Below are 25941 nucleotides of genomic sequence, written 5' to 3'. Positions count from 1 at the left end.
ACCATATTCACACAGTGGTCATTTTGTTCTTACGTCATACTCGGGGGTAGAGGATGGGGGTTTGAGAGCAAAATTGCCACTGTGAATATGGTCAATGACCTCACCTCTTTCAAGGACTCGCTCCAACTTGTGGCCCCCAATAAACTATTCACCTTTTCCTTCCATTAGCGTCATCCTCAAATGGTAGCCTCTGTTAACTATGTCATAAATGAAGGAGAGAAACAAATGAGGACAATCATTATTAAGTGCCTATGGGATATGGTCATTCTGTTCAATGTTTTAAAAGCTTATCCCTTCCCTACATAAGTAAACATTATAAAACAACCTGTAGCATGTGTCCCATTGTATTTATGTTGATAGATTTAACTGAGCTTGCATAAACTAATACACACGCACGCACACACACACGCGCGCGCACACACACACACACACACACACACACACACACACACACACATACACACACACACACACACACACACACACACACACACACACACACACACACACACGGGAGGGGGTGTATGTCTCTAGCCTTTTACTGATCCCTGGGGCCAATGTTGGTAGTTAGAAAGTGAGAATGCAGTTTCATCAACGTCGTCTTCAGGTATTGACACGTAGTGAGAGGTGAGAGTGAGTGCGAGAGAATGGAAGAGGGACCAACAAGTGACAGAAGTGAGAGATTGTTGAACATGTCTTTTCACTCCTATGTTACTTTATTAAAAGTCTGACCTTGCTTGCCTTCATGTAGTCTACTCTCCTGACAGCCGTTATCTTTTAAGCAAACATGAAAAAAACACACATTTTGGGGATTCAGGCTCAAACACTATAGGACATAAGATTACTATTTGACCCACTAATGATCCAGCCAGGGATATGGACTGATCTTAAATGACCAGAGCTTGGTGGTGTGGAATGTGGATGTACTAGGCCAATGGTTCTCAAGCTTTTACATTTCAAGGTCTCCATTTAACTCTGACAGTATACAAATGGAACCAAATGGACCCTGACGGGTCCATTTGGTTCCATTTGTATACTGTCAGAGTTACAGACTTGTAAGGGTACATTTAGAACCCCAAAAGGAACCCTGAGAGTCCTTGGAATCCACTTTTGAGAACCACTGTGACTGTACTAAGCTACTCTTCTCTATAGTATGACCGACAGCCCGACACCGTTGATGTTTATGGAGGCGGAGAGGGACAATTCATCTCAACATTTCATGAGCTTTCACATGCTTTTTCTATTCCAAGCAACGTTCATAATCATACAACGCCTACTTTCTTTGCGAAATCACTAGCTCCGGGCTATATTCCTTCTCCTCATATTCACGCTTCTCTTTCGCTCTTCTCTCTCCCGCAGACAGAAAATCTCCAGCCAAGAGAGCAGCAACAGAGAGGGAGCGGCCCTGCAACTCGAACAGACTCCACCCTCCAACCCAGCCAGCGAACCGGAGAGGCACCCGAGACCATAAAAATGAGTGGTTCCCACCCCCGTCCCCACCAGAGCACCGCGCCCGCTCCCAACGCTCTCTCCCCGGACAAGGACGCAGACATGCCCGCCACGGAGAAAGACCTGGCCGAGGACGCGCCATGGAAGAAGATCCAGCAGAACACCTTCACGCGCTGGTGCAACGAGCACTTGAAATGCGTCAACAAGCGGATCGCCAACCTCCAGACGGACCTGGGAGACGGACTGCGGCTCATCGGGCTCCTGGAGGTCCTGTCCCAGAAGAAGATGTTCAGAAAGTACAACCAGAGGCCCACCTTCCGTCAGATGCAGCTCGAGAACGTCTCGGTGGCGTTGGAGTTCTTGGACAAAGAGAACATCAAGCTGGTGTCCATAGGTGGGTGAAGTTTTTAAAGGACATGCCATATTTATGCTACGTTTGATCTGACTGTAGACTGCATAAGATAGTTTGATCATGTGCAAGAAATGCCGACATGTAGGCTACAACTTATTGGCTTATGAAAACGTGTAGGATATGGGCATCGTTCCAATCAAGTCTAACACACCTACTTACACACACTTTCCTCCACATTCTGCACAGGTGGAGCTGTACTTTTCTAACGTTTCTAATGTACCCATCCATGATTCGTTCTGGTTATTGCAGAACGAATCAGTCAACTTCACAATTCCAAAATCGGCCACATTGTCAAAAAATATTGACAGGCTAGGTTTTTATAAGTAATGGCCTGAGCGTTAATGCCGAGTCGCTGACAGCAACTCAGGGAATAGCGGAATAAAGTTTTGCAAAAGTTTGCGCCGTGATTCCTAAAGGAAATACGAATCTGTCGTCACGTAAATAGTTGTGAAATCACACACTAGTCTAGCGTCCACCCTTTCCTCTGTGAACAAAATGTAAAAGGAATATGACAGCGCGGTGATAACGACGTGAGCGTGTTTTTTTGTGAGAAACTAGGCGTTTTCTGGTTGCTTTTGCTCAAAGGCGCAGCGCTTTGTCTGGGCTGTCCCGATCAGTGCTGCTTTGGGCTTTTGTAATGGAGCCCCAGGCTTCACCGTTTGCTCCCCTCAGCACGCCGTCTGGCGACTGGGCCGGACCGAACTTTGTGGGCCTGGATGTAGTTAAGGCCTTGTAGGCGAAGAGAGATGATTAGGTGGAGAGGAGACACAAACACACAGGCCTATTGTCTGTCCTCATGTTCTGCAGTGCCAGTGGGCAGGAACCGGGTCTCCCAAAGCGCTATAGACATAAATAAGTTGGCTCAGACTGGGTGGCATAAAACGAGTACGATTTTAATGGGTTTTGTATACATGCAGCTGCTTGCTACACATAAGGGTGGGTGAGTTTTAGTAGCAGTTCAACGGACTTAAAATTAAATAACTTTTATGCTGATCTGATTTATGTCACCGGTCTGACATATGGCTTATTGAATAGATGGCTCCTACTCCTATATATCCTTCAGTTTTCACTATTCTTCTTTCCATGGTGGTAGAGACCATGGCACAGACATGAGTGAATAAATGTCTGTAACGGTCTGAGTCACTGCTGGGCATCTATGAATCAGACAGGGGCTGGGGCATGTGTCCTCAATGACCTCCTCATTCTTTATACTTGGCATGTTGTAAGTCCTCTTATCACTTAGGGTAAATGGAGAGGGCAATAGTCCATAAGAAACTATAGAGACCCTGATATTCAGCCACATGAAAAGGAAGAGGTGGGGCTGCAGATCACCAGAGAAGATTATGGTGTTATTATAGTTATGCCCTGTCTTAATGTCACAACACTCAGTCCCCTGACTTGACTGTGTGTATGTAACAGGGTGTGTTCCATCCACATATGGAAGGATGGATCACACACCCAGTTATCGGTAGGCTGCTTTCTCGTTCTAAAATGAAGAAATAAACACTATGGTCTGTGCACATCTAAAGAGGAACTAAATGGGTGGGTGGATTTCTCAATTGGTACTAGAATAGCCCTCTCATTCAGTCTTGTCTAGTCTTTAGCATTCTATCTAGCGGTCTATAGCATCCCTATGTTTCAGAGATTATACTTTCTCCCCCATGCCCCCCCCCCCCATTCATTTCTAATGGAATAGTGCCCCTCATTTCCCAAATGTGTTAATTGAACGATAAACTCCTGACAATCAAACTGCTGTGCTGGACAGTGATGATGAGCCATCCAATCAGCACTGTGGGCCTGACCACCCTCTCAGCTGAGTCACTCTCATCTTAGCTGCTCCGCTTGAGTCACTTTAATCTGGAGATGAGAGAGAGGAGTCCACACTCCTCCTTAACTTCCTCCTTTCACTACGGAAAATGGACACACCCAGACGGCAATCCTTGCCACAAATTGCCAAACTGCCATCGGGACTCTTGCATGATGCATGAGGTCTCTCCCTCTTATTTGAAGTTCCTGGTCCATCCATCTAGGTTTCAGTGTTTTACCATCAGATTTGGTCTTTCTGCCATGTCCACACAATGTTAATTTAACTATAGGCCTTTGGAGTTAATATCTTTCAATGTCTTTTGCTCTTGGGGATGTTGCACTTTTGTGTCTGCATTTTACGATCTCTCTTGATTAATCATGTTTGCTTTTCTGATGATGTCTGTTCGAAAGTTTGGTGTTGGTGTGCTATAAGCACCATCTTTTGCACCCTGCTCTAGAACTGAGTGTTGGTATGCAACAGCATGTTCCATAACATTGTCATGGCCCACTTGCTAGCGTGGAATCACAAATTACTTAATGGCCTTAGAGCTGACCTGTGGATCTGACATGAACTTACTAATCTAGCTAAAAACAAACTCATTTCCTCTGGTCTCATTTCTGTGTTCTTTTAATAGTGGTGGGCGGCCCAGATTGGTCCTGCTACACTCCTGCTTCACTTGACTTGGACCTTGGTTGAATTAGAATTTGATGTGAATTGTGAATTTGGTAACTGTTTTTTTTTGGGGTGTTGAAAGTGCCACTGTTCCTAAACTGCAAAACCTCTGGATCTGTACATAATCTGTAGATCACAACAGGCAGGCATCAACATGTGCTCAGTACAATTACGAATATCAAGTAAGTACTTAACTGACTCAGCTTTATATGACTCTGTTTTAGTGCCAGGGACACACCCCTCCACTCATTCATATAGGACTGAGTCTGACTATTGCACTAAGATCCGGCCCCAACAGGTAATCTCACCTTGCCGTTCAGATGAAAAGCCAAACCTCACATGATCTACCACTAAGGCAGTACTAGGCACATGATTACAGACAATTTCAGATGAGAACCCACATCTATTGCAATTGAATCGAGAGCCTGTTGCATGAGCGACAAGGCTGCCACCTAGCTGGCTGTGGTGTAAATGAGATGAGACACATTGGTATGTGTGTGTGTACTGTGCATACATTCACACATACTGTGCATAGATTCATGTCCATGTATCATCCTTAGGCCTAATTTACATTTTGTCGTATGACAGTGTCTCCAAAGATAATAGATTTTCAACTAAAGATGGGTCACGTTTTTTAGTAAGAATAGATTGGATATAAAGTATGAATTAGGCTTTACTCGAGTTGTACTGTATGTACAAGAATATGTATATTTGTGTTTGATTGCTGGCTGATAAAGTGTGGTGAGTTATGACATACGCTAGGGCTGGTTGGCTGGTTTGTTGATTGATATGTTCTATAAAGTCTCTGTTGGGACATTTCTACAATGATCAGTTCACTCAACCGAGCGGGGGGGGGGGGGGGGGGGGGGTGGGGGTGGGGGTGTGTGTGTGTGTGTGTGTGTTTGTCTACATGCGTAGGCAAGTGTAAGCGGTCAGGAGAGTGTGTGTGTGCTTACTTTTCCACCGTGCTCATCATCCCCTTGTTTGAACAAGTTCAATCAATTCACTTGGCATCACCTGACAGCTGTGCGTGTGTGCTGTGCCTGAGTTCGTTGAAGCTTCTACACATACTGGTTGTTGAGCAGAATACAATTGATTTTATTTTAATCAACTAATTAAAAAGTGTTCGCTTGGGGATGCTAATCTCTCATCAGCGTCTTGTCAGGAGCATGTACACCGCGATAGTGTCAGTGGAACCCAGCCCCGTGTCGGATGGGGTTTATAGCCCTTCTGTGTCTCACCCAGCTTGTACAGCTCAGAGGAAACAAGACTACACACGTAATAACGCCAAACTCTTCCCATCCAGTCATCCACTGAGGCAGAATTTGTAATGTGCTCAGCTGTGATGCAACTCTGCTCCTGACTCCTCCCCTGTACCAACCTGAGAACACTCACAGCACTCACAGGTTGAGACAGGGGCCTGTTGGCCAACTATCGGACAGTTTTCACTTGTTACATAATAATGATATGTTGTTGCATAGAATGCCTAACGCTATAGAGATGAGTTTACATCAGACGATGAGATGTCTCCCTGTGTGGAGTGTTAATCTAGTTGTCTTTGGAGTGTGATAGTTAAACCTGGATTCGGTTCTCAGCTTTAACCACTTTCAGCCTGACGTCTTTATTTTGGGCATGTCATCATAGTAGAACATTTTCGAAACTTTTCAAACTTTTCAAAAATGATTACTGAAATGATTACAAGTGGATAATCACAACATTATAAATGACATTGTCAAGGGGACTGGTTCAAGTTGTGACAAGCACCGTGGCAAGTTCATTACTCATACCAGAATGAAATATGCCAGGAAAGGAACTCGTGATAAATTAATGTCTACAAAGCAGATGATGGTGAGAGTATAGAATGTCAACCCTCAGGGTGACCTAATAGTCAGTCAACTGTGTGTGTGTGTGTGTGTGTGACACTGATTCACCATGACTGCGTAGATGCAGTGACTAAAGCCTATTAGGTTAGTCAGATTTGGGAATGGTATGGTAGTAGGTTTTTGTTTTGTTCAATTGTGCTCCAGGGTTGTTGCCCCATACGCAGTCAAGTTCTCAGTTAATATACCCATTCGTAAATCCATATTGGTCACATTGGTACACTCCCAGAGTTACATTAATACTGGTGACTTTACTATGAACGAGTCCATATGAACAAGGGAGAGGTGTTTTGGGGATGTTGTGTGGATGGACAAATGCCTACAGTACATGGGCAATCTTAATGATGGTGTATTGTGTACTCTTCAGGTGGAGAAACCTGTCTAGGGAAGTGTGGAAGTGATTCCCAATTCCAGCCTCATTTCACTGGCAGAGAAACATCATCTTGTGGTCACAGAAAAGAAAGTTTCAGGAGTCATTTTGCAGAGCAGCAGTTGAAGGCACATGTATGACAATGCAAGCTTGATCACAACTCATGAATGTATAGTCTCCATTGCACTGCAACAAAGCAGAAATGTAAAAATTAGTGGCTCACCTGGTGAGCGTGCATGTACCATATGAATATGGCTAAATGCCTTCATGGCTCAAATCTGATCTAAGGCTCGGTTTGCTGCATGTTATCTCCCCTCTCTCCCACCTGTCCTGTCTCGACCATCACTTTAAAATAAAAGCATAAAAAGCCCATAAATTAACCGTAATTAAATACATTTTGAGGAGTGAAATAAATAATTATTTGAGATTGTGCAAAAGCAGATGGTTTGGGGCAGTAAAGATGGATAACATCCCAACCATAGGCAATTTTATTCAAATGTGTTCCTGTGTGCATAAACAATGTTAAGACAACTCTTTGAGCCCTGTTGCGCATTAGTGTTGCTCGGACCATTGTCCTGTGATTCGCTCTCTTCACTGTAACTGCAGCTGTAATCTGATAATGACTAAAGCAAATTGCCTCCTGGGGAAGAAATTGTATCTTTATAGAAAGTCTGCCAAGTTCAGGGATGTCACATAGCATTAAATGTAATCATATGTTTTCAGAAACAAGATAAAAGGGAAGAGGGGGGGGGGGGGGGGTCAGGGTGGAATGTTGGCCAAAGAGTTAGACTGAGTTTAACCACACTGTTGGGTTGAAATGGATCACTTCCTGCCAGCTCATTATCATTAGCATAACTTCCTGTCTGGACGGGCAAAGGGGATTGGTCAAGTGGACACTGAGGATTAGCAGAGTGGACATTCCCGTTCAGCACAATGGTGGTTGGGGTTATTATGACTTCACAGCATTGGAAAGGTGCCCTTATGCCCAGTGGCTTACGTTCAAATTCAACAAGGGAAGTGGAGTGGGCATGAAAGATTGTTTTTGTGAACTTAAAGCAGCATCCACAAGATCTTAATACTAATAGTTTTGACATTGCAGAATGAAAATAATTAAACAAGGCTTTTCATGGTGCTCATCTGCACTGCAACATTATCCCTGAACATTCTTGTTTATACTTCATTCATACGGGTATCACACACACTCAAAATATTAGATCTACAAGCTCACAACATGGTGCAGCACAACATGTTGAACTTGTTGTAGATCTGCTATTTCCCGTGCACTGCATGATGCACAACCAAGGCTATTTTTCTTGAGATGTCCCAGTGATGATGACAATTGTTTTGAATTGGTTCATCATGTAAGAAGATTTTGCTCATGAACAAAAGAAGATTTTGATCTTGAAAAAAACCTTCCTTCTGGTAAAATGTTTGGATATAATTTTTTTATAATCTTTTACTGCCCCCCCCCCCCCAAAAAAAGTTTTAATTAAAAATAAACACAGATAAATTACAGGCAAAACTCAAAACTCTGCCTTTAGGGTGATCTGAGTTCTCTGAAGCTTTCAGGAAACACAGCCTTGATGAAAGCCACGTGGTGTTACACCTCGTTCATCACTTTTGCACCCATGTCCTCCTTTCACCTCCTCAACTCCTTCGTCCCCTCTCCCACAGTGATTCCTTAGCCTCTCCCCGCTCCCCCTTTGCATCTAATCTTCTCTCCTTTTTTTTCTCTGCGTGGGCCAATCCCCTTCTCCTCACATTTAACGTCTCAGCCTATCCCCTGTCCTCGCTTCTGGACATCTCGGCCTATCGTAGCCTGCTGTCAGTGTGGGCTTTAAAAATGTCCCACACAGCACTTCTCTCTGCCTTTTCTCCTCTCTTTCTTCCCCTCCTCTCCACAAATCCCTCCCACCCTTCCCCTACCCTCCCTCCTTTCTCTGTCTGTAACCAGAGCCCGGGGAATGGGTGGGCTGCCAGGATCCAGTTTGCTTCTGCCCTTTTAAGGCTAAAAAACCAGGAGGAACTTTTCCAGCGGAGGGAGAGAAGTAGAGAGAGAGGGAGGGAGGGATGACTGGAAGGAGTAAAGAGGAAGGAGAGGAAGTGTAGTAGCATGTTGCTTGTTGGAGTTGGAGAGGGTAACAGGGAGGGAAGGAGACTCCCAGCTTAGGGGATATGGAGGCTTCAAGTTGCATTCATTTTGTAATTGTAAAGCTGCAGGTTACAGTAAGATGTATAAGCTGGGTGATTTGTCACTTCCTTTAAAAGGTCTCTTTGGGTTTTATGCTGACATGTTTTTAATTCACCTTTTTGTGGTGTCTCGATTACATGAACAAAGGACAACGAATGGAATTTATTTTACTATCATCCAGGGAATACTATGATCTGCGTACTTAGCAGGCATACAGTGCTATACACACACACACACACACACACACACACACACACACACACACACACACACACACACACACACACACACACACACACACACACACACACACACACACACACACACACATATTGTGTGTGTCGGTGATAAGGAGGGTATGGAATGTATGACATTTCCTCACAATGTTCTGTATGACTGGGTTTTAGGGTGGCCGCTACATACCTCCCCCTTTTCCAGGGAGAAATCTGTGTGTGCCTTTGTCCTGGTTGACCTGGTACACATATAATTGGATATCTTTTGTTTTGCTTAAATCGGGCAAAATTTGTCATTTTCGGTGTATTCATGCACAAAATATGGTGTCGTTTCTGTGGACTCAATTGCCACACACAATAGACACCTTACATACTATAGCCTACAAAGCAAATGCCATGAAAGTATTGGTACTTGGATGTCAAATCACATTGGTGATGGTTGTTTGCACTTGGTGAGTTTTCCCAGTCGTACATTGGGAGATGTCTGGTCAACTTTGATTTTGTCCTAGAATACTTTATTGTAGCAGATGTGAAGTGATGGGAGAAGGAATTGAATGATCAGAATGTCCAGTCACATCCAGGCATTCTGGTGCCCGGATGTGAACACCAGAATGCCGTGGCTGGATGAACGTTTCTGTCCTTTCTGTACATCACAAGGCATCATACTATATAAATATGAAGGCTGAATATTGAGGTAAAACTTCTGTCTTAACCACATAAACCCTGACGTCTCCATTTTGTTTATTTTTGCAGCACGATACCATCGTATGACAAAGTATTAAACAGGGTTTAAGTGGTTAACTTTTTCCTCTCCTCAGACTGGGATAGTTCAGGGGTCACAATGATGTCATGGAGATGTCACGGTGGGGGGGGGGGTTGGGTGTCGCTGCAGCAAGCCAAACAAATGAGTCATGGGAGATTTGGGGGAAGACGGTTCATGGGGACAGTGCACACACACACACACACACACACACACACACACACACACACACACACACACACACACACACACACACACACACACACACACACACACACACACACACACACACACACACACACACACACACACACACACACACGTTAATACGGTAGTCTCCGTGCTCTTTTGATCTCTGCTTTCTGTATTACTCTCCCCTCCTCCCTCCATCTTACTGGCAGAGGCACACGCGCGCACACACACACTCTACTCATACACTATACAGTCACACACATACTCAGTCACAGGGGGTGGGGATGGGTTTAGGGGGTATGATTCAGGAGTGGGGGAATGCAACAGGCCGTGTCCGTATATGGGCTCCATTGGACTTGGAGTGCTGTGGTCTGCTGGGAATGCTGGCAGATTCCACGCATGTTTAGTGGCTTTCATTGTGTGTGAGACATGAATCAAATGGCAACACTTAAACACACAACTACACAAGTTGGGAGTTTTCTTTTGTTGGGGGGTGGTGGTATTGAAGAATATTGACATTCCCCAATATTATTGCTATATTTCTAACTAGTCTGTGCAATGGATTATACATGACTCATGACTCATGTGCGAGACACCAGCATGCAATAGTGCTGTCAGAATGAAATTCGGGAGTGGAATATAATTCGAATTTGAAAAAAAAATCTTCCAATGTTGCAATTGCCATTCGAATGTTTTTATTTTTTCCTCTATACAGTAAATGTACGGAGTAACAAATCTAATGAAGACTCATTTCCTGACCTACCGATATGAAAACAAATGCTTTCATGCATGATCAACAATATTTGAGTGCATGCACTGACTGCACACAGAAGCAGTAAACGACGTCGCTGCCACCCAATGCGTCTTGTGTTGTGCAAGAATTTGTAGCCTAATATTACTCTCCTCTTACCAAAAACCCTGAAAATGAACCTATATTAAAGCCATAAGCCTTAATATAGTTTGTTTCACTATTTTGTTTAGCCTGTTATTATAGCATTTGTATGTATGCGGGTGTTTATTATTGTTCAACTATAAATTATTTTATATAGTATAATATATTAAAATGTATTTGAATATAAAAAATAAAGCATTGAAATTTTAATGGGATTATAGAGGAAAACTGACAGCACTAGTGTGCAACTAGGTATTACTCTGGTTACTGGTGTAATGCTGCTCATACTGCTTACACCTGGTCTGACCTTATAGTCCTATATTTATGTGATTTTTTTTTTCTTATAACAAAAATATCAAGTATATACATTTGTTGAACAGCCCTTCTCGACCAACAACCCACTACAGTGCGAGAATAGGGTTTCCTTCTGTTTTTAAAGGATCGCTTTAGCTGCTCTTGCCCCTGACCACTTGTATGTTGCATTTGTCCTGCCTTGTGACTTTGCCACTGCCCTTGTCTTCTGTTGCAAAGCACAGGTAATGTTGTGGTTGGTTCTGTTGGGGCTTCGGTGTTCTGCTGGCCTACAGGCTGCTTGGTGGCACGCTCTGCTTGTATGTGCTACTGCTGAGTGGCATTCCTGCAGCAAGTGCTAACATGACTGGATTCCACTACGCACACACTCGCATGCACACACGCGAACACGCACAGTCTTGATACTGCTGCTATTTAATTCTCTGATTATTCCTTTTGTTATGTCCTTGTATACGCAGTATGTGTATTACTATTCTGCTACAATGTCTTGAGGAAACCAGATAAAAAAATGTACTCTTATGTACCCGTATGCAAGATATAACAATAAATAAACCTTGAAAACACGCACGCACCGTCTTTCAGCAGAAATCAACATTTGTTTTCCTCTCTTTGCGTGTCTTTCTTTCTCACTGTCAATATATCCCATCTAGTCATTCTTTGGTGTATCCCATCGAATCATTCTTTGGTCACGTGTTGTTCCCCTGAACAAGATGATCTGATCATCTTGGCCTGTTATTATAGCCTGTTATAGATGATCAGATCATCTTGTTTGTCTAATGCAGCAGAACTAGCTTGTTTTGCAATGCTAGTATCAAGTGGGATGTCTACAATACCTGTTACAGCACCTGTGCAATATTATTGTTATATTTGTAACTAGTCTGTGCAAAGGATGATTCATGACTTGCCTCATCACGTTGTTCACCTTCTATTCCATCTGAGTGTTTTTGGTGCTTGTACCTGTATGAGTAAGTGACAAATAAACCCCTCTTCTTGAGTGAGCAAGCCACTCAGTAGTAGTAGAAATATACGTGTATATAGATGTGTGTTTTTGTGTGTGTGTAATCACAGTCAATATATCACAGTCAATGTTGCCACGGTGACTGGTTGTCCAAACAGTCCCTTACTTCTCTCCAATCTGCATGCGGAAAGTATTTTTCCACCACTGACTAGTGAGCAGCTGACATGTCATGTATCGCAGGTTGGCAGCTTGCTAGCAGATCGCTGTCGGAACATGAACAACAGCAAGGCGAACTGAGTCAGACAACAGAGATGGACAACAGATGTCCCAACTCCGGTTGTTCTGTATCTAGGCAAATAACCCCCCCAATTAATCGCCCAGTAGGCCTTGGAAAAGTTTGCTAATTTGAAATCTTGTAGAAACGCTAAATCGTGTTGTCTTTATTTCTTTGATGTGCTTTCTGCATTTCTGGAGAATTCCCCTTGTCCCAGCTTCACCTCACCCAACCCCCTTTGGTTGAGATGCCTTATCCAGAGCCCGATCTTCAGACCTCTTACTGCAGCTCTGGGCCAGACCCCTTGTCTCCCTGCTGCAAACCTTAAATATTCAGCCCCTTTCATTAGCCCCCCGCCCCAACCACAGTTCCCAACAACAGCAGTAGGGTCCAAATGCAGAAACTGCAATGGAAAGTAGCAGCACGACAGGACTGGCTGTTGTACTTCAGACAACATTCAACTCTATTGGTTTCAACAGCCACTGTATTGGTTTCAAGCAAATGATTTAAAAATAGTCTAGAGTCATGGACACAATTTTCTGTTAGGAGACTGTGACCCAGTATTACTGGATACAGCTGTGTGAGCCAAGAGAAAAACTGACATTAGATTGAAGCGAGAGACATGCACATCTAATCCCCAGAGTTGGGCAGGTGCTGGGCGAAGAACAATAATTACAAAGAATATAAAAATCGCTTGCAGACTGGTTTTATTGCGTCCATGCCTAGTGATTTCTCGAGCTTGCAGTCTTCATCGGACAAAAAAAAAGAGAGGCCTGCTCTCTGACGTCTCTGTTAAGGTGGAGACTCGACGTCACCTGTACCCTTTTTTTTTTCTTCATCCTCATTGACCCATGGTTTGTAAACTCAAAAGATTTCATCTGAGGTTCCCTCAGCCCCAGGCTGCACTTATCCACAGTTTTAACACTTAGTTCCTTCATTAATCCTTTGACAGCCGTTGAAGAGGAATCCCCCTTTCCAACACACACATGCACGCGTGCGCCGTGCAGTGCACACACAGCTCCACCCTCCCCTTAGGGTCGGGACCTGAGCAATCATTCCTCCTGATCAACTGCATCTTGTGTAACAACCTGTGTTGATGTGTGTAGTTCTCGTCCTCCTGTCTGGGCTAGTATCTGGTTGCATCACTTTATCTTGTGCTTGCAGCCCACGTAGTGCTGCCTCAACAAAGCTAAATGCCCCCAAATCATTTAGATTTTAGAACAACTTGGACAGTAGCTCCACCAGCCCTAGTCCTCAGCCCCACAGTTCTGTTGTGGCTTGTTTTGTTCATTGGCAATGAGAATATAAAATTAAGGTGTTTCTTCCAAACAAGCAACCATTTTAAATGTGATTGGCTGATGATGAGAGGTCATTTGGTAATTGCTATCACGAAAATGTAAAAGTCACCGTAATGCAATATTGCCAAAATTGGCTAAGGATGTGGTGGTCTGTAATAAAAAATAAAATTCAACAATGGACAGGTGATTGTCTGACACTGGGCTTTTAGTATTGAAATCTCATGCTGATATATATGTTCCTCCTTTTGTTGTCATGTACAGTAGGAGAAGATCTCATTAACATTAATGCTGCTGTTAGAAAATGATTGGTATGGAAAATTCAGTCCCGACTCATCATGACACTGAACATTTCAAAACTTCTACTCCTCTTACTCCCGTCTACACTGTGCCAGGCAATGTCAAATGAGCTTATCTCTCATAGTAGGTTTAATCTGCTAAAGTATAAATGCTGACGTAGCCTGATCATTGCATGTCAGCATGAAATATTGTGTTCTCGCCCCCGGGGTATTGTTGACAAATGTGTCTGCATTCCTCTCCCCTCTACTGACAAAAGGTGTAGAAGGCCTAAAGCATTCCTCCTTCGGGAAAATAACCTTTGAATTTGAACCAGGATCTATAATATATCTTAACCTGTCCGACACAGAAGTGGACTACGCCCTTGTCCTGAGCTGGGTTTTCTGTTCACACTCTTTGTTTGTCCAAATGCACTGAAGATTGACTGCATAGTTTTCAGTGAATATGCATGTCTATTCACAATTGTTAGCACAACGGTACAAAATGCATTTGCTGCACACTTTGTTGGGGAACATTGTGTAAAAAAAAAAGAGAGAAAATCCCCCCCAACACACACACCTCTGGTTAACCACCAGTTAACTACCATTGTTTATATTACCTGTTTATATTCCTGGCTTTGAAACCATGTATACTCAAAACTCTGAATTATAAATTCCCCTCTGTCCCTTCCCACAGACTCTAAAGCCATTGTGGATGGGAACCTGAAGCTGATCCTGGGTCTAATCTGGACCCTGATCCTGCACTACTCCATATCCATGCCCATGTGGGATGAGGATGAGGAGTCGGAAGAGCAGCAGAAGAAGACGCCCAAGCAGAGGCTGCTGGGATGGATTCAGAACAAGGTGCCTGAGATGCCCATCACCAACTTCAGCAGGGACTGGCAGAGTGGCCGCGCCCTGGGGGCACTGGTCGACAGCTGCGCTCCAGGTTAGCATGGATGGGCGGGGATGGGAACATGTTGATTATGGGGCGTTAACGTTGAAGGAATTGCGTGTGTTCAGGTATACAGCAGAATGAGTGTTTGTTTTCCTCTTAACCACGGGTAAATGCATTGTATATTGGCTATTTTCAAACTTTTCAGTTTGCCTATGTGCTAAAGTTTAGAGTGTACATTCTAAGGATTTCGCTGAGTAGTAGTCTGCCATTATAAGCATACTGGAGAAAACACAGGAATGTTTTGTGTGCAAGTGTCCTCGTGTCTTAAAGAGACATGCGTCACAACATTCTGTGAGGGGCAGCACTCCTCGTACTAACACTAAATAGACACCTTCTGACCTTGAGGGCGGAGAAAGTGTAAGAGAATTTGAGGGCAGGAAAAACTGCAAGAAACCTCCCATTATGGCGTTGTAAAATGGGAAAGTGAGGAGAGAGGAGGGAAGTAGCGAGAGATTATATGGTAGGAGTAGGTGAGGAAAAGAGGGGAATGAAGGGTGACTGTTTACATGCTTTGAATTTTTGTCATACCTGTGGATGTCGAACAGGCTCTATAGAGAGATAACGGAACAGAGGGCAGCTTTTTCTTTCCAACTGAAGGGAAAAGAAAAAAGCTGGACCTATTAACAGTTGTCCAATTAAAAGTAATACATTTTTGCTTTTTTGATAACACAGAAGAGATAGAGCCAGTGGGCACATTGGCGTGTCTTCATGCAGACTCAGTCATATAGCCTGGACACTAGAAGGCAACTTTATTGTACAACGTGGCTATTAAGTTAAACAATAACCACTTAAACCCTCTATACTTAGTAAGCCCCCCCCCCCCCAGCAAATGTCTTTGCTTGTTCCTGGTGTTTATGCCAACTTGAAAGGCAGTCAAGATATCATTCCTAGTAATTAGACTTAATGGCTGTAACGGAGGCACTGTTCATTTTCCCCTTGTGAGGAGGGTCAAACTCATTTAGACATTCTCTTTATCCAACATGTCGAACAAGGAGATAACCGTTAACCATCAGCATTTTATGCTTTTTGTGTGTCCATGCACAGTGTCTCTTTTTGTTTTGTCAGTGTTGATATTTATAGATGTTCTGTGTTTCTTGTAGGTCTGTGCCCTGACTGGGACCAGTGGGATCAGACTAAGCCTGTGGACAACGCCCGTGAAGCTATGCAGCAAGCTGATGACTGGCTGGGCATTCCTCAGGTAATTCAACATTTTATTGTGTGACAAAGTAAAAATTGGGCTTCACCCCACCAAGCGTTGGTTAGTTAACAAGGCTAGATTAACATGCACTGAGCCTAAACTGGTCAAACATCTTATTGTCTTTCATGTCGGTCCGAAGACAAAAGCATCAACCTTAAAAAAAAAAAAAAAATTGGTTGGGAAGTCTCCAAATATAAATGTATTAGTTATTATCCTGAGCTGTGCAGCTTTAGTGGTTTGACACGTCTCAATGTTGTGTCTGCATGACTGGCAGCAGGCTGGCACAGAGCAGAGTGCAGACAGTTAGTTCTGTGGTCACGGTCGTTTCCGCCTGCAGCTCAGTTTCTGTTTTGAAATTGGGTCGCTCTCCTTCTTAACCCTGTCTCTTGTAAATCAGACAGTGAGTGTTTGTTTGTGCACGATAGCGTTCGTCTCGCAGGTGTCTTTTGAAGTGAGAGACTTTTAGGCTGCGGTAGAGGTTAGGTTGTGGTTTGTATCACAGTATGTAAAAATCATGGTACTCACCCCAGTTGATCTCGTGTGTGTGTGTGGTTCCCATACAAGGGTATTTTGCCTACTCGCCTACACCTAAAGTACAAAAACATGTTTCTCTCCTTTTGTAATCCTATAGGTGATAACTCCAGAGGAGATAGTTGACCCCAATGTGGATGAGCACTCAGTCATGACCTACCTGTCCCAGTTCCCCAAGTCTAAACTAAAGCCTGGCGCTCCGCTAAGACCAAAGCTGAACCCTAAGAAGGCCCGTGCCTATGGGCCTGGTACGTACACACACATGCACGTACGCACACGCCCGCACAACTCTGCACCCATAATTCAGGAAGAATGCTTTACTAAAGGCAAAAATAGATGAAGATTTCAAAGAAGCTGGTTTAAATGTTTACAAGCAGTGACTCAAAAGAAGTTACTCCATACAAACTATATTGACTCTCCAGCTCATAATAGACATCTTTAATACTCAAGTCTATAAACACTTCAACTGCACAGCAGTAATCCTCTTCTCACTCCATAGTGTGAAAATGCTTGGACATTTTGTTTTCATTTGACTGTCCCTTCGGGATCCTACTTAATCACTTGAACCCTAACCACTTAAACCCTAAATACAGTATTATGTAGTCATACAAAGAATAGTGAAAATAGCAGATCTACAAGCTCACAATGCGAAGTGGTGTGAGCTTGTAGATCAGCTTTTTTTTTTTTTTTTTACTTTAACACGTTATTTTTTATGTTGAAAGGTTTTGAATATTTTTGAAAATATGGCCCAAAATGGGGACGGCAGGGTTAATGTGGTTAATTGTCCTTCTCGTCCCTCTTCTCCCAGGTATTGAGCCTATTGGTAATGTGGTAACGAAGAAGGCAGTGTTCACAGTGGAGACCATCAGTGCTGGAATGGGAGAGGTGCTGGTGTATGTGGAAGACCCTGCAGGACACAGAGAGGAGGTACATGCACACACACATTCACAAACCCACATGCACTCACACTGATTCCAAAAACGGAATATGCCCCTTGATGAAAGACTGTGTGTTTTGCTGGTTTTACTGTCTTGGTTTGGTGTATCTTGACCAGTATCTTGATCAGGTGTCTATTTTCCTTCAGGCTAAAGTGACAGCCAACAATGATAAAAACCGCACCTACTCTGTCTTCTACATTCCCAAAGTCACCGGCATGCACAAGGTAAGTCAACGACTTAAGTCCTTATGTCCGTCACTGCCCTAAAGTGAATATGATTTCTTAATGAAGGTAAAAAAAAATTAGTTGTTTAAATTAAAGTTTAAAATGTCATAAAGTTTTAACTTGTGGTGGTTCCTTGTGTTCCCCAGGTGACGGTGTTGTTTGCGGGACAGAACATCAATAAGAGTCCCTTCGAGGTGGAGGTGGGCATGGCCCAGGGAGACTCCAGCAAAGCCACAGCCCAGGGACCTGGCCTTGAGCCCTCAGGAAACATCGCCAACAAGAGCACCTACTTTGATGTCTACACCGCAGGTACTGTAGGAAGAGGGACGATGATACTGAAGCTGATGTTTTTGTCTGTACTACTGTTATTATTTATTTATGTGGGGTACAAATAGAATAGGTCAGTTTGTTTTGTTGAGCAACTCTTGTGACGTATTCCATTAAATTTCTCTCTCTCTCTCTCTCTCTGTCCGTCTCTCTCTCTTGTAACTCTGCTTTTCATTCCTGCCCAATCCTACCCATTCTCTGCTTTCCATCCTCCTCTCCTTGTTCCTTCCTTCCTCACCTTTTCCCTTCCTTCTGGCTCTTTCCCTCCTCCCTTCCTTCTGGCTCTTTCCCTCCTCCCTTCCTTCCGTCCCAGGTGCTGGCATTGGGGAGGTGGAGGTGGTGATCATGGATCCGGCAGGTAAGAAGAACACTGTGGAGTGCACCATCGAGGACAAGGGCAACAGCAGCTACCGCTGCACCTACACGCCCACCCAGGAGGGCCAGCACATCATCTACGTCACCTTCTCAGGGGGCCAGATCAGCAAGAGCCCCTTCACCGTCAACGTTGGAGAAGGTAAGCGAGGGAGAGCCTGCAGTATTAGAAGGGAGTTGAAGGAAGCTAGAACTGAATAATGTTGGGGGAGGAGACTTGTAGCTAGGCTATTTTCTGTGCGCGACTCCGCCGTTCGACATAAATTGGGATTAACCCAGGAAAGCGGACCAGCAGAGGCAGCATGCTGTAGTTATTGGATTCGTTGGTGGATTAGGTTTAAAGGACCATACTGGTGGTCTGACATGCTTAGCCCATTGACTTTGACTCACGGTATACTTGACGTTACTGCCGACCATTTTCCAAAGCATATCGTGATTTGTTAGATTATCATTTGGATTTTGTTCATTTCAGAATGAAAATCAAGTTGCAGGGACTTGAATTTGTGGCTATTAATTAGCAGTTATAACTGTGTGGTTATCATTTGTCAGTTTTGTTATCATTTTTTATTGATTTATTAAGTGCAGATTGATTTGAAATACCTAGATGAAAATGTAGTCCCTGGAGGAAAGATTGATTCATTAACTAAATTCTGAGGTCCATGTCTTATTAACCACAAAGTTATGTTTGGTCAGCATTGACTCAGTTATTCTGGTATGTTCAATAATGTTTTAATGACTAATACCTGCATTGACACCGGTATAGTCCTTTTTCAAGGAGAAGATTGGGTGAATCAATTCAGCGGTAAGGAGGTGTAGTTTGTGAGAAATGCAGAAAGGAAGAGGAAGGAAACAATAAAACGAAGGAGGGCAACACGAATGAATACTGGCGTACAGCTGCAGTTTATCTAGATTGATTGATTGAATACTTGATTGATTGAATACTTTATTAACAGATTGCAAATAGTACAGTGATACGATTATACAATGGTCCTAAAAGGATAACACAAAAAGCCCTAAGGGCTTGTTTCCATTGTGGTCCTGTGTATTGAATTCATAGTATTTTTATTAAAAGGCAAAATAAATAATGCCTGTTATTTCAGTTGGTGGGCCTGATATTAGGAGTTACCTTGTTTGAAGTTCAGGACATTATTTGGAAATGTTTTGCTTCCTTTTCTCTGCTGCTCTCTCTGTCTTGTACTTTGTGTAATTTCTTTCATGTGGGTTGTTGCTATGGTACTGGATGTTGTGTTCTCTCTCTTTCTGTCTTGTCTCTCGTTCCTCATCCCTCTGCCCCCCCACCCCCCTCCTTCTGTTTGGTACTATAGAGGCCTGGTGGTATCTATCCTCTCTGTGGAGCAGCTTCTTCCTTCTGCTGTCATTTCCTGTTTCCTGGGATCTCTCTTGGGTACCCACTCTGTATGTGTGTGTGTTTGTTGGAGGATACCAAGGTGGTTTTGGTTGGTGACTGAGTGCTTGTATATGTACACGTATATCTGTGTTGGTGTAAGAGTGCACTGTCTCCTATATTAAGTGTGTGTTTGTGCTGAATTCCATGTCTTTTCTTGAGACTAATTTGTGTGATCTGCATCGAAAATTCTGAACCAGGACTGAGTCAAACATATCCAGCAACATTTAGCATATCCATGTGGAAACGATTAGTATAATGTGTTGCAGATAAATTAAGTTTCCAAGACATTTCTTTTAGACATTAGTAAGAGCCACTGTATCATTGTTTGACTAAGTAATGCATGAGAATTATTATTACTGCATCGAAACTGTAGATTTATGAACATAGATTATGACACAGCTATGCAGTGTAAACAGCCAAAATACACAAGCGTTGTAGTAGCTTGGCCCTTCGAAGAAAGATTGGCCTCAAAACTATATCTTGTCTTGGACACCAGATTCTAAAAATGATGTACCAAGGTGACCAAGGGATTTTAGGCATTACATGTGGTTTGTCTATCCCATGCAAATATTTTGTGATAGCACTAGCTTTGTCCCAGTGCGATATACAGTAGCTGTCGTCCTCATTCAGCTTGTAACCCTCCTGTTCCGGTGGGGTTTCCTGAGCTGCCCACAGGGGCCATCTGACTATGACTCAGCTGGTCCTGTTTTATACCCTTCTAATCAAGCACTGTGAGGGCCACCCTGTATCCTGTGGGGAGAAGTACTCACTTCCTCCACTGTCGTGTTTGAGTCCACACTCGGGATTCAGATAGACGGGAGGATAAGAGATGGGTGGGGAAAGAGGGGAGATAAAAAAAGATAACTGGAAAGCATGGACTCTCCAGCGACCCTTCTCTGTGATGAATGTGTAGCTTAGTTGGATTTTTTTTCGACCCCCACATCACATTCCATATCTCTCTGTTGAAACCTAAGCTATCACATATGGTCATCATGACCTTGGAAAATATTCAGAACTATCTCGCTCTCAATTCCTATTGGTTTCTCTTTCACTCAATCTCTGGTGCTCCACTTTAATGTTCTCTCCATCTCTCCATGTTCCTTCTCTCTTTAACCTCTACAGCATGTAATCCCAGCCTGTGTAAGGCAAAGGGTCGTGGCCTGCAGCCTAAGGGCCTGAGGGTAAAGGAGACTGCAGACTTCAAGGTCTACACCAAAGGAGCCGGGACAGGAGAGCTCAAAGTGACCATCAAGGGCCCCAGTGAGTCACACTACAATTCCCAGCATCACCTGGGAGTTCAAAATAGTAGTTGGTTTAACCTGACTTACATTTGAGTTACCCAATTAATGTATTTTCATGTCCAAGACGTCCTTTCCTAGCTAGTCTCCTTAAAATGAGCCCAAATCGGTACTCAGTGTGTGTGTGTGTGTGTGTGTGTGTGTGTGTGCTTGCATGTGTGTGCAGAGGGTCTTGAAGAGCCATGCAAGAGGAAAGATCTCGGAGATGGAGTGTATAGTTTTGATTATTACCCCACCACCACTGGAACATACAGCATTACCATCACCTGGGGAGGACAGCACATCACCCGCAGGTACATGCATAACGCGCACGACGGACACATGCAGGTTTTGGTTGGGAATATAAGTATCTGTGAAGCCACACACAAACATAATATGTTGTGTCTGCTCTGTACAGTCCGTTTGAGGTGAAGATTGGTTCCGAGGCCGGACAGCAGAAGGTGCGGGCCTGGGGGCCTGGCCTAGAAGGAGGCGTGGTTGGAAAATCGGCCGACTTTGTTGTGGAGGCTGTCGGAGACGATGTAGGCACGCTGGGTAAGTGAGCAAACAATTACATGGTGTATTACATGCTGTCTATTGATACATACGTATATTCATAGACAGAACTGTTAAAACTGCAATCCATAACTTTCGTTGTATCCTAAAACCTGGGTCCCCGAGCAAGCACGTGTACATTTCTACTGTTGAGCTATTAAGGAAAGCTTGTTTGACCAGAGGCTAAATTGCATTTAGACTGAGATTAAATACCTCTTGTCAACTAGTAGTGGTCCTACCAGACCACAGGATATCTATTTCTCAATATGGGAGTGGGTAGACCAACTATGACCACTGCAGTTGGGTTGGTAATATTGTATTAATATACTCTAAACTAATGAGTTTAGAGTATATTAGTTGGGTTGGTAATATTGTATTAATATACTCTAAACTCTACAATACGTATTGGTCATAATGTTTTATTCAGATAAAAAAAAGTATTGCAGCTTTAATTATAGATACGCTTGTTACATATGCATTCATTTATAGACCTGTTAATTACAGATGGACAAGGCAGCATTCCACTTCACTTCTTGACCAAGCTGCTTATTTTGCCTCTCACTCCAGGTTTTTCTGTGGAGGGTCCGTCTCAGGCCAAAATCGAGTGCGACGACAAGGGTGACGGCTCCTGCGACGTGCGCTACTGGCCCACTGAGGCTGGGGAGTATGCTGTGCATGTGCTCAATAACAATGAAGACATCCAGCATTCTCCCTTCATGGCTGAGATAGTGAACCCACCAGGCAAAGACTTTTATCCTGACAAGGTATGCTCACGTTTGATGGCACAATGGTACTTAGATGGATACATGCTCTCTTTCAAGAAAAATGCATCAGTAATTATTGGTTGGCTTATCGTCGCTTTGGACGCAAACCTCCTATCTCCTTATATTGTGACGCGACCTGTGAGTTTTTTTTTACTACGTTTGAATTCTTTTTTAAGTGAAGTTGAAAGTGGTTAAGTCTATCTGTGGGTTTTATAAATATTGAAACAATGAAAAGTATTAATAAGAGCTTGTGACTAAATAATAACTACATAGGAACACGGGTTCTTTTTTCCACTTTCTGAAAACAGCTTTGAACATACAAGGTGTCCACCAGACAGCGACAATGTGCAATAATGCTGTTGTTTTCTGATGAGCTGTATATTAATGTGTTGATTCCAGGTGAAGGCCTTCGGCCCAGGCCTGCAGAGTAGTGGTCTGGCAGTTGGAAAACCAACAGAGTTCACTGTTGATGCCAAGCAGGGAGGCAAAGCCCCTCTAAAGATTTTGGCTCAGGTGAGTGTGTGTATGCACTGTATACATTCTCACATTAATTTAATTGTGAGAGTCTAAAGATTTAACCAAATGGACCCGTAAGGGTGGTGTAAAAATTGGTACGGTCCTTTTTCACTTCACTCATTATAACTCCCCCAACCCCTGCTGTGTACCACAGGATAGTGAGGGAACTCCACTCGAGGTCCAGGTGAAGGATAATGGCAATGGGACATACACTTGTACCTACACCCCACGCAAACCACTCAAGCACACTGTTATGGTCTCCTGGGGAGGAGTTAACATCCCTGACAGCCCTTTCAGGGTGAGACACACACACACACACACACACACACACACACACACACACACACACACACACACACACACACACACACACAGAGTTGGTGTGAGTTGGTGACGTTTTTTGTAATCACGTGTTTGTTAACTAATTTGCTTTCCTTTTTTTCTTTTCTTTTGTTGATGTTTTGTTTTTAAACCTGTGAAGCATTTTGTTACTGTTCTATAGATGAAAGGTGCTCTATAAATAACATTTATTAAAACAATGGATTGACTTCTAGTCTACAAAGATATAGTGTTTGCCTGCTGTGTTGATATTGTCCTGTAGCGGTTTCCATCATACCGAGTACTGACCCTGTATATTGTTTTGTAAACAGATGACCATCGGAGCAGGCTGTCATCCCAACAAGGTGAAGGTGTCAGGACCAGGGGTGGCCAAGACGGGCCTGAAGGCCTTTGCGCCAACATACTTCACCGTCGACTGTGCTGAGGCTGGTCAAGGTATAATTATTTCTACATTCTCTGTATAAAGCAATGCTGCAAACTATAAACGAAATCATGTAACGATTCTCTCTAACTTCTAACCTTGCTTTTTAGGTGACATCAGCATAGGAATTAAGTGTGCCCCCGGCGTGGTGGGCCCAGCCGAGGCAGACATCGAGTTTGACATCATCAGAAACGACAATGACACCTTCACCGTCAAATACACTCCCCCTGGCGCTGGCAGCTACACTATTATGGTCCTGTTTGCTGAAAAGGTACGTGTGTGTTTAAGTGTCTTTGATCATACATAATTGTGTTTGTGTTATCAATGCTGAATTTTTGGGGCCGTGTCGACAGAAAGCATGTTTTGAGTCGTGTAGTGCTTTGGATGTCATGCCCAGAGCGCTGCACTTAAAGGGGATTTTGGACCACAGGTTTCTTACCTTTTCTATGATGTTATGACGTCTTAGGATGAATGGTACAGTAGAAAAATGTCAAACTCCATCCCGGGTCCGCCACAGCTTAAAACGTGCGCCAATAGGCCTTGCGTTAGATCGTGTATTTTAGTAGCTTTTTTTGGGGGGTGAGATCTGACGTTCATAGTGACAGAACACTATGCAACCGAAAAATAAAAAAAAATGCATAGTGTTTTGTCACTATGAACGTCAGATCTCACCACAAAAAAAGCACTGGGGGAGATGCCTTTGTTCAGTGTGAGCGTCTCTCTCCAACCCTCTGCGAAGGAAAGGGACGTTGATGAGCAGCACTTTTTTTGTTTTGTTACTCGCACAGTATATAAAGTGCCATGGTGCACTGGAAAGAGGAGTGCTCCTGGCCTTACCCTAGAAATGCATAGGATAAAGGTCCTGACAGCTCAAATAAGGCTTTCTGTGGACGCAGCCCCTTAGTGTGCTTTTATGTGTCATGTGTCTACTGTGTGTGTGTTTACTTAGCTGAAAATGCTTGCATTTGTTGAAAATATTTGCTTCTTGTACCCAGGCCATTCCAATGACTCCGATTAGGATTAAGGTGGATCCCTCACATGATGCCAGCAAAGTGAAGGCAGAGGGACCAGGACTCAGCCGCAATGGTGAGATGAACGCACACATTCAGTGGAGAGCCGTTTACACCAAGTACTATAACTAGAACGATAACCATAAAGATATAGTTTTAAAAATCATTCAATCTTGGCCCGGACTGGCCTTGCGGTCCGGGCACACGTGTCGCGGGTTTGAATCCCGATGACCATTGATGCGTGTCATTCCCCATCTCTCTCTCCCCATTTCCTGTCTACTATATCCTATCAATAAAGGCCAAAAATATATCTTTTAAAAAAATCGTCCTATCTCAAGTCGATGGCAAACTCCACAACACAATATCGTTATCGTTATATAGTGCTTGGTGTGAGTGGCGCTTTCATATGGCACTCTCACCAGAGTTAAATTAACACTTTAGGATATTGCTGTGTATGAGAAATTAATACTGCAAGAAATTAACTATTTTAATCTTGTGTTTAACACTCCAGCCCCTGTCACTCTCTATTTGTATCTCTGCCAGGTGTTGAGCTCAACAAGCCCACTCATTTCACCGTCAACACAAAGGGAGCTGGCAAGGCCAAGTTGGACTGCAACTTCAGCGGGCCGATCAAGGCAGAGGCCATCAAGGACTTTGAAATAATCAACAACCATGACAACACACACACTGTCAAATACACGCCTGTTCAACAGGTGAGATGGGTACACCTACACATACAGTTATACAGTGATTATCAACCTTTTTTATTTCAAGGACCCCCAGTTAGGCCATGGACCCCCCTTTGATAAATTTGTTTTATCTTTGGAACCCCAATCTACTATAAAGTCATCAGTGTTAATTTTACTCTTAAGAGTGTACAAATGGTACCAACTGGGCCTGTAAAGGTCCATTTGGGTCCATTTGTACACTCTCAGAGTCACTGACCCACAACACAAGGTTCCATTTCCTAACTATAGATCATTTCACGGGGGCCCCCTGGAACACCCTCAAAGACCCCTGAGGGTCCCCGCTCTCCACCTTGAGAACCACTGGTCTATGTCACCCACCACACACATTAACACATTGACTGCCTAGAACGACTTAACTCGTTTTTAGCTTTTCATCACTTGC

General features: G+C 43.5%; 1 protein-coding gene across 4 annotated transcripts in view; it reads left to right on the top strand.

Annotated features, from left to right (window-relative positions):
* flna (filamin A, alpha (actin binding protein 280)) overlaps window positions 1-25941 on the top strand; it is a 54571-nt gene that overhangs the window by 6618 nt on the left and 22012 nt on the right. For all 4 annotated transcript variants that reach the window (XM_084068814.1, XM_084068813.1, XM_084068811.1 and 1 more), the window contains exons 2-19: window positions 1360-1843; window positions 14670-14921; window positions 16031-16128; window positions 16760-16907; window positions 17468-17586; window positions 17744-17821; window positions 17968-18130; window positions 18462-18662; window positions 21051-21188; window positions 21393-21519; window positions 21624-21760; window positions 22328-22524; window positions 22924-23037; window positions 23195-23338; window positions 23691-23814; window positions 23911-24071; window positions 24796-24886; window positions 25354-25523. In XM_084068814.1, the coding sequence (XP_083924940.1) occupies window positions 1474-1843; window positions 14670-14921; window positions 16031-16128; window positions 16760-16907; window positions 17468-17586; window positions 17744-17821; window positions 17968-18130; window positions 18462-18662; window positions 21051-21188; window positions 21393-21519; window positions 21624-21760; window positions 22328-22524; window positions 22924-23037; window positions 23195-23338; window positions 23691-23814; window positions 23911-24071; window positions 24796-24886; window positions 25354-25523 (2832 nt within the window). In that variant the 5' untranslated portion in view covers window positions 1360-1473. The remainder of the gene's footprint in view (window positions 1-1359; window positions 1844-14669; window positions 14922-16030; window positions 16129-16759; window positions 16908-17467; window positions 17587-17743; window positions 17822-17967; window positions 18131-18461; window positions 18663-21050; window positions 21189-21392; window positions 21520-21623; window positions 21761-22327; window positions 22525-22923; window positions 23038-23194; window positions 23339-23690; window positions 23815-23910; window positions 24072-24795; window positions 24887-25353; window positions 25524-25941) is intronic.

The sequence above is a fragment of the Gymnoscopelus microlampas genome (genome assembly GCF_963454915.1).
Source record: "Gymnoscopelus microlampas genome assembly, chromosome: 10".
Lineage (NCBI taxonomy): Eukaryota > Metazoa > Chordata > Actinopteri > Myctophiformes > Myctophidae > Gymnoscopelus > Gymnoscopelus microlampas.
This window is presented reverse-complemented; position numbering and strand designations above follow the sequence as displayed.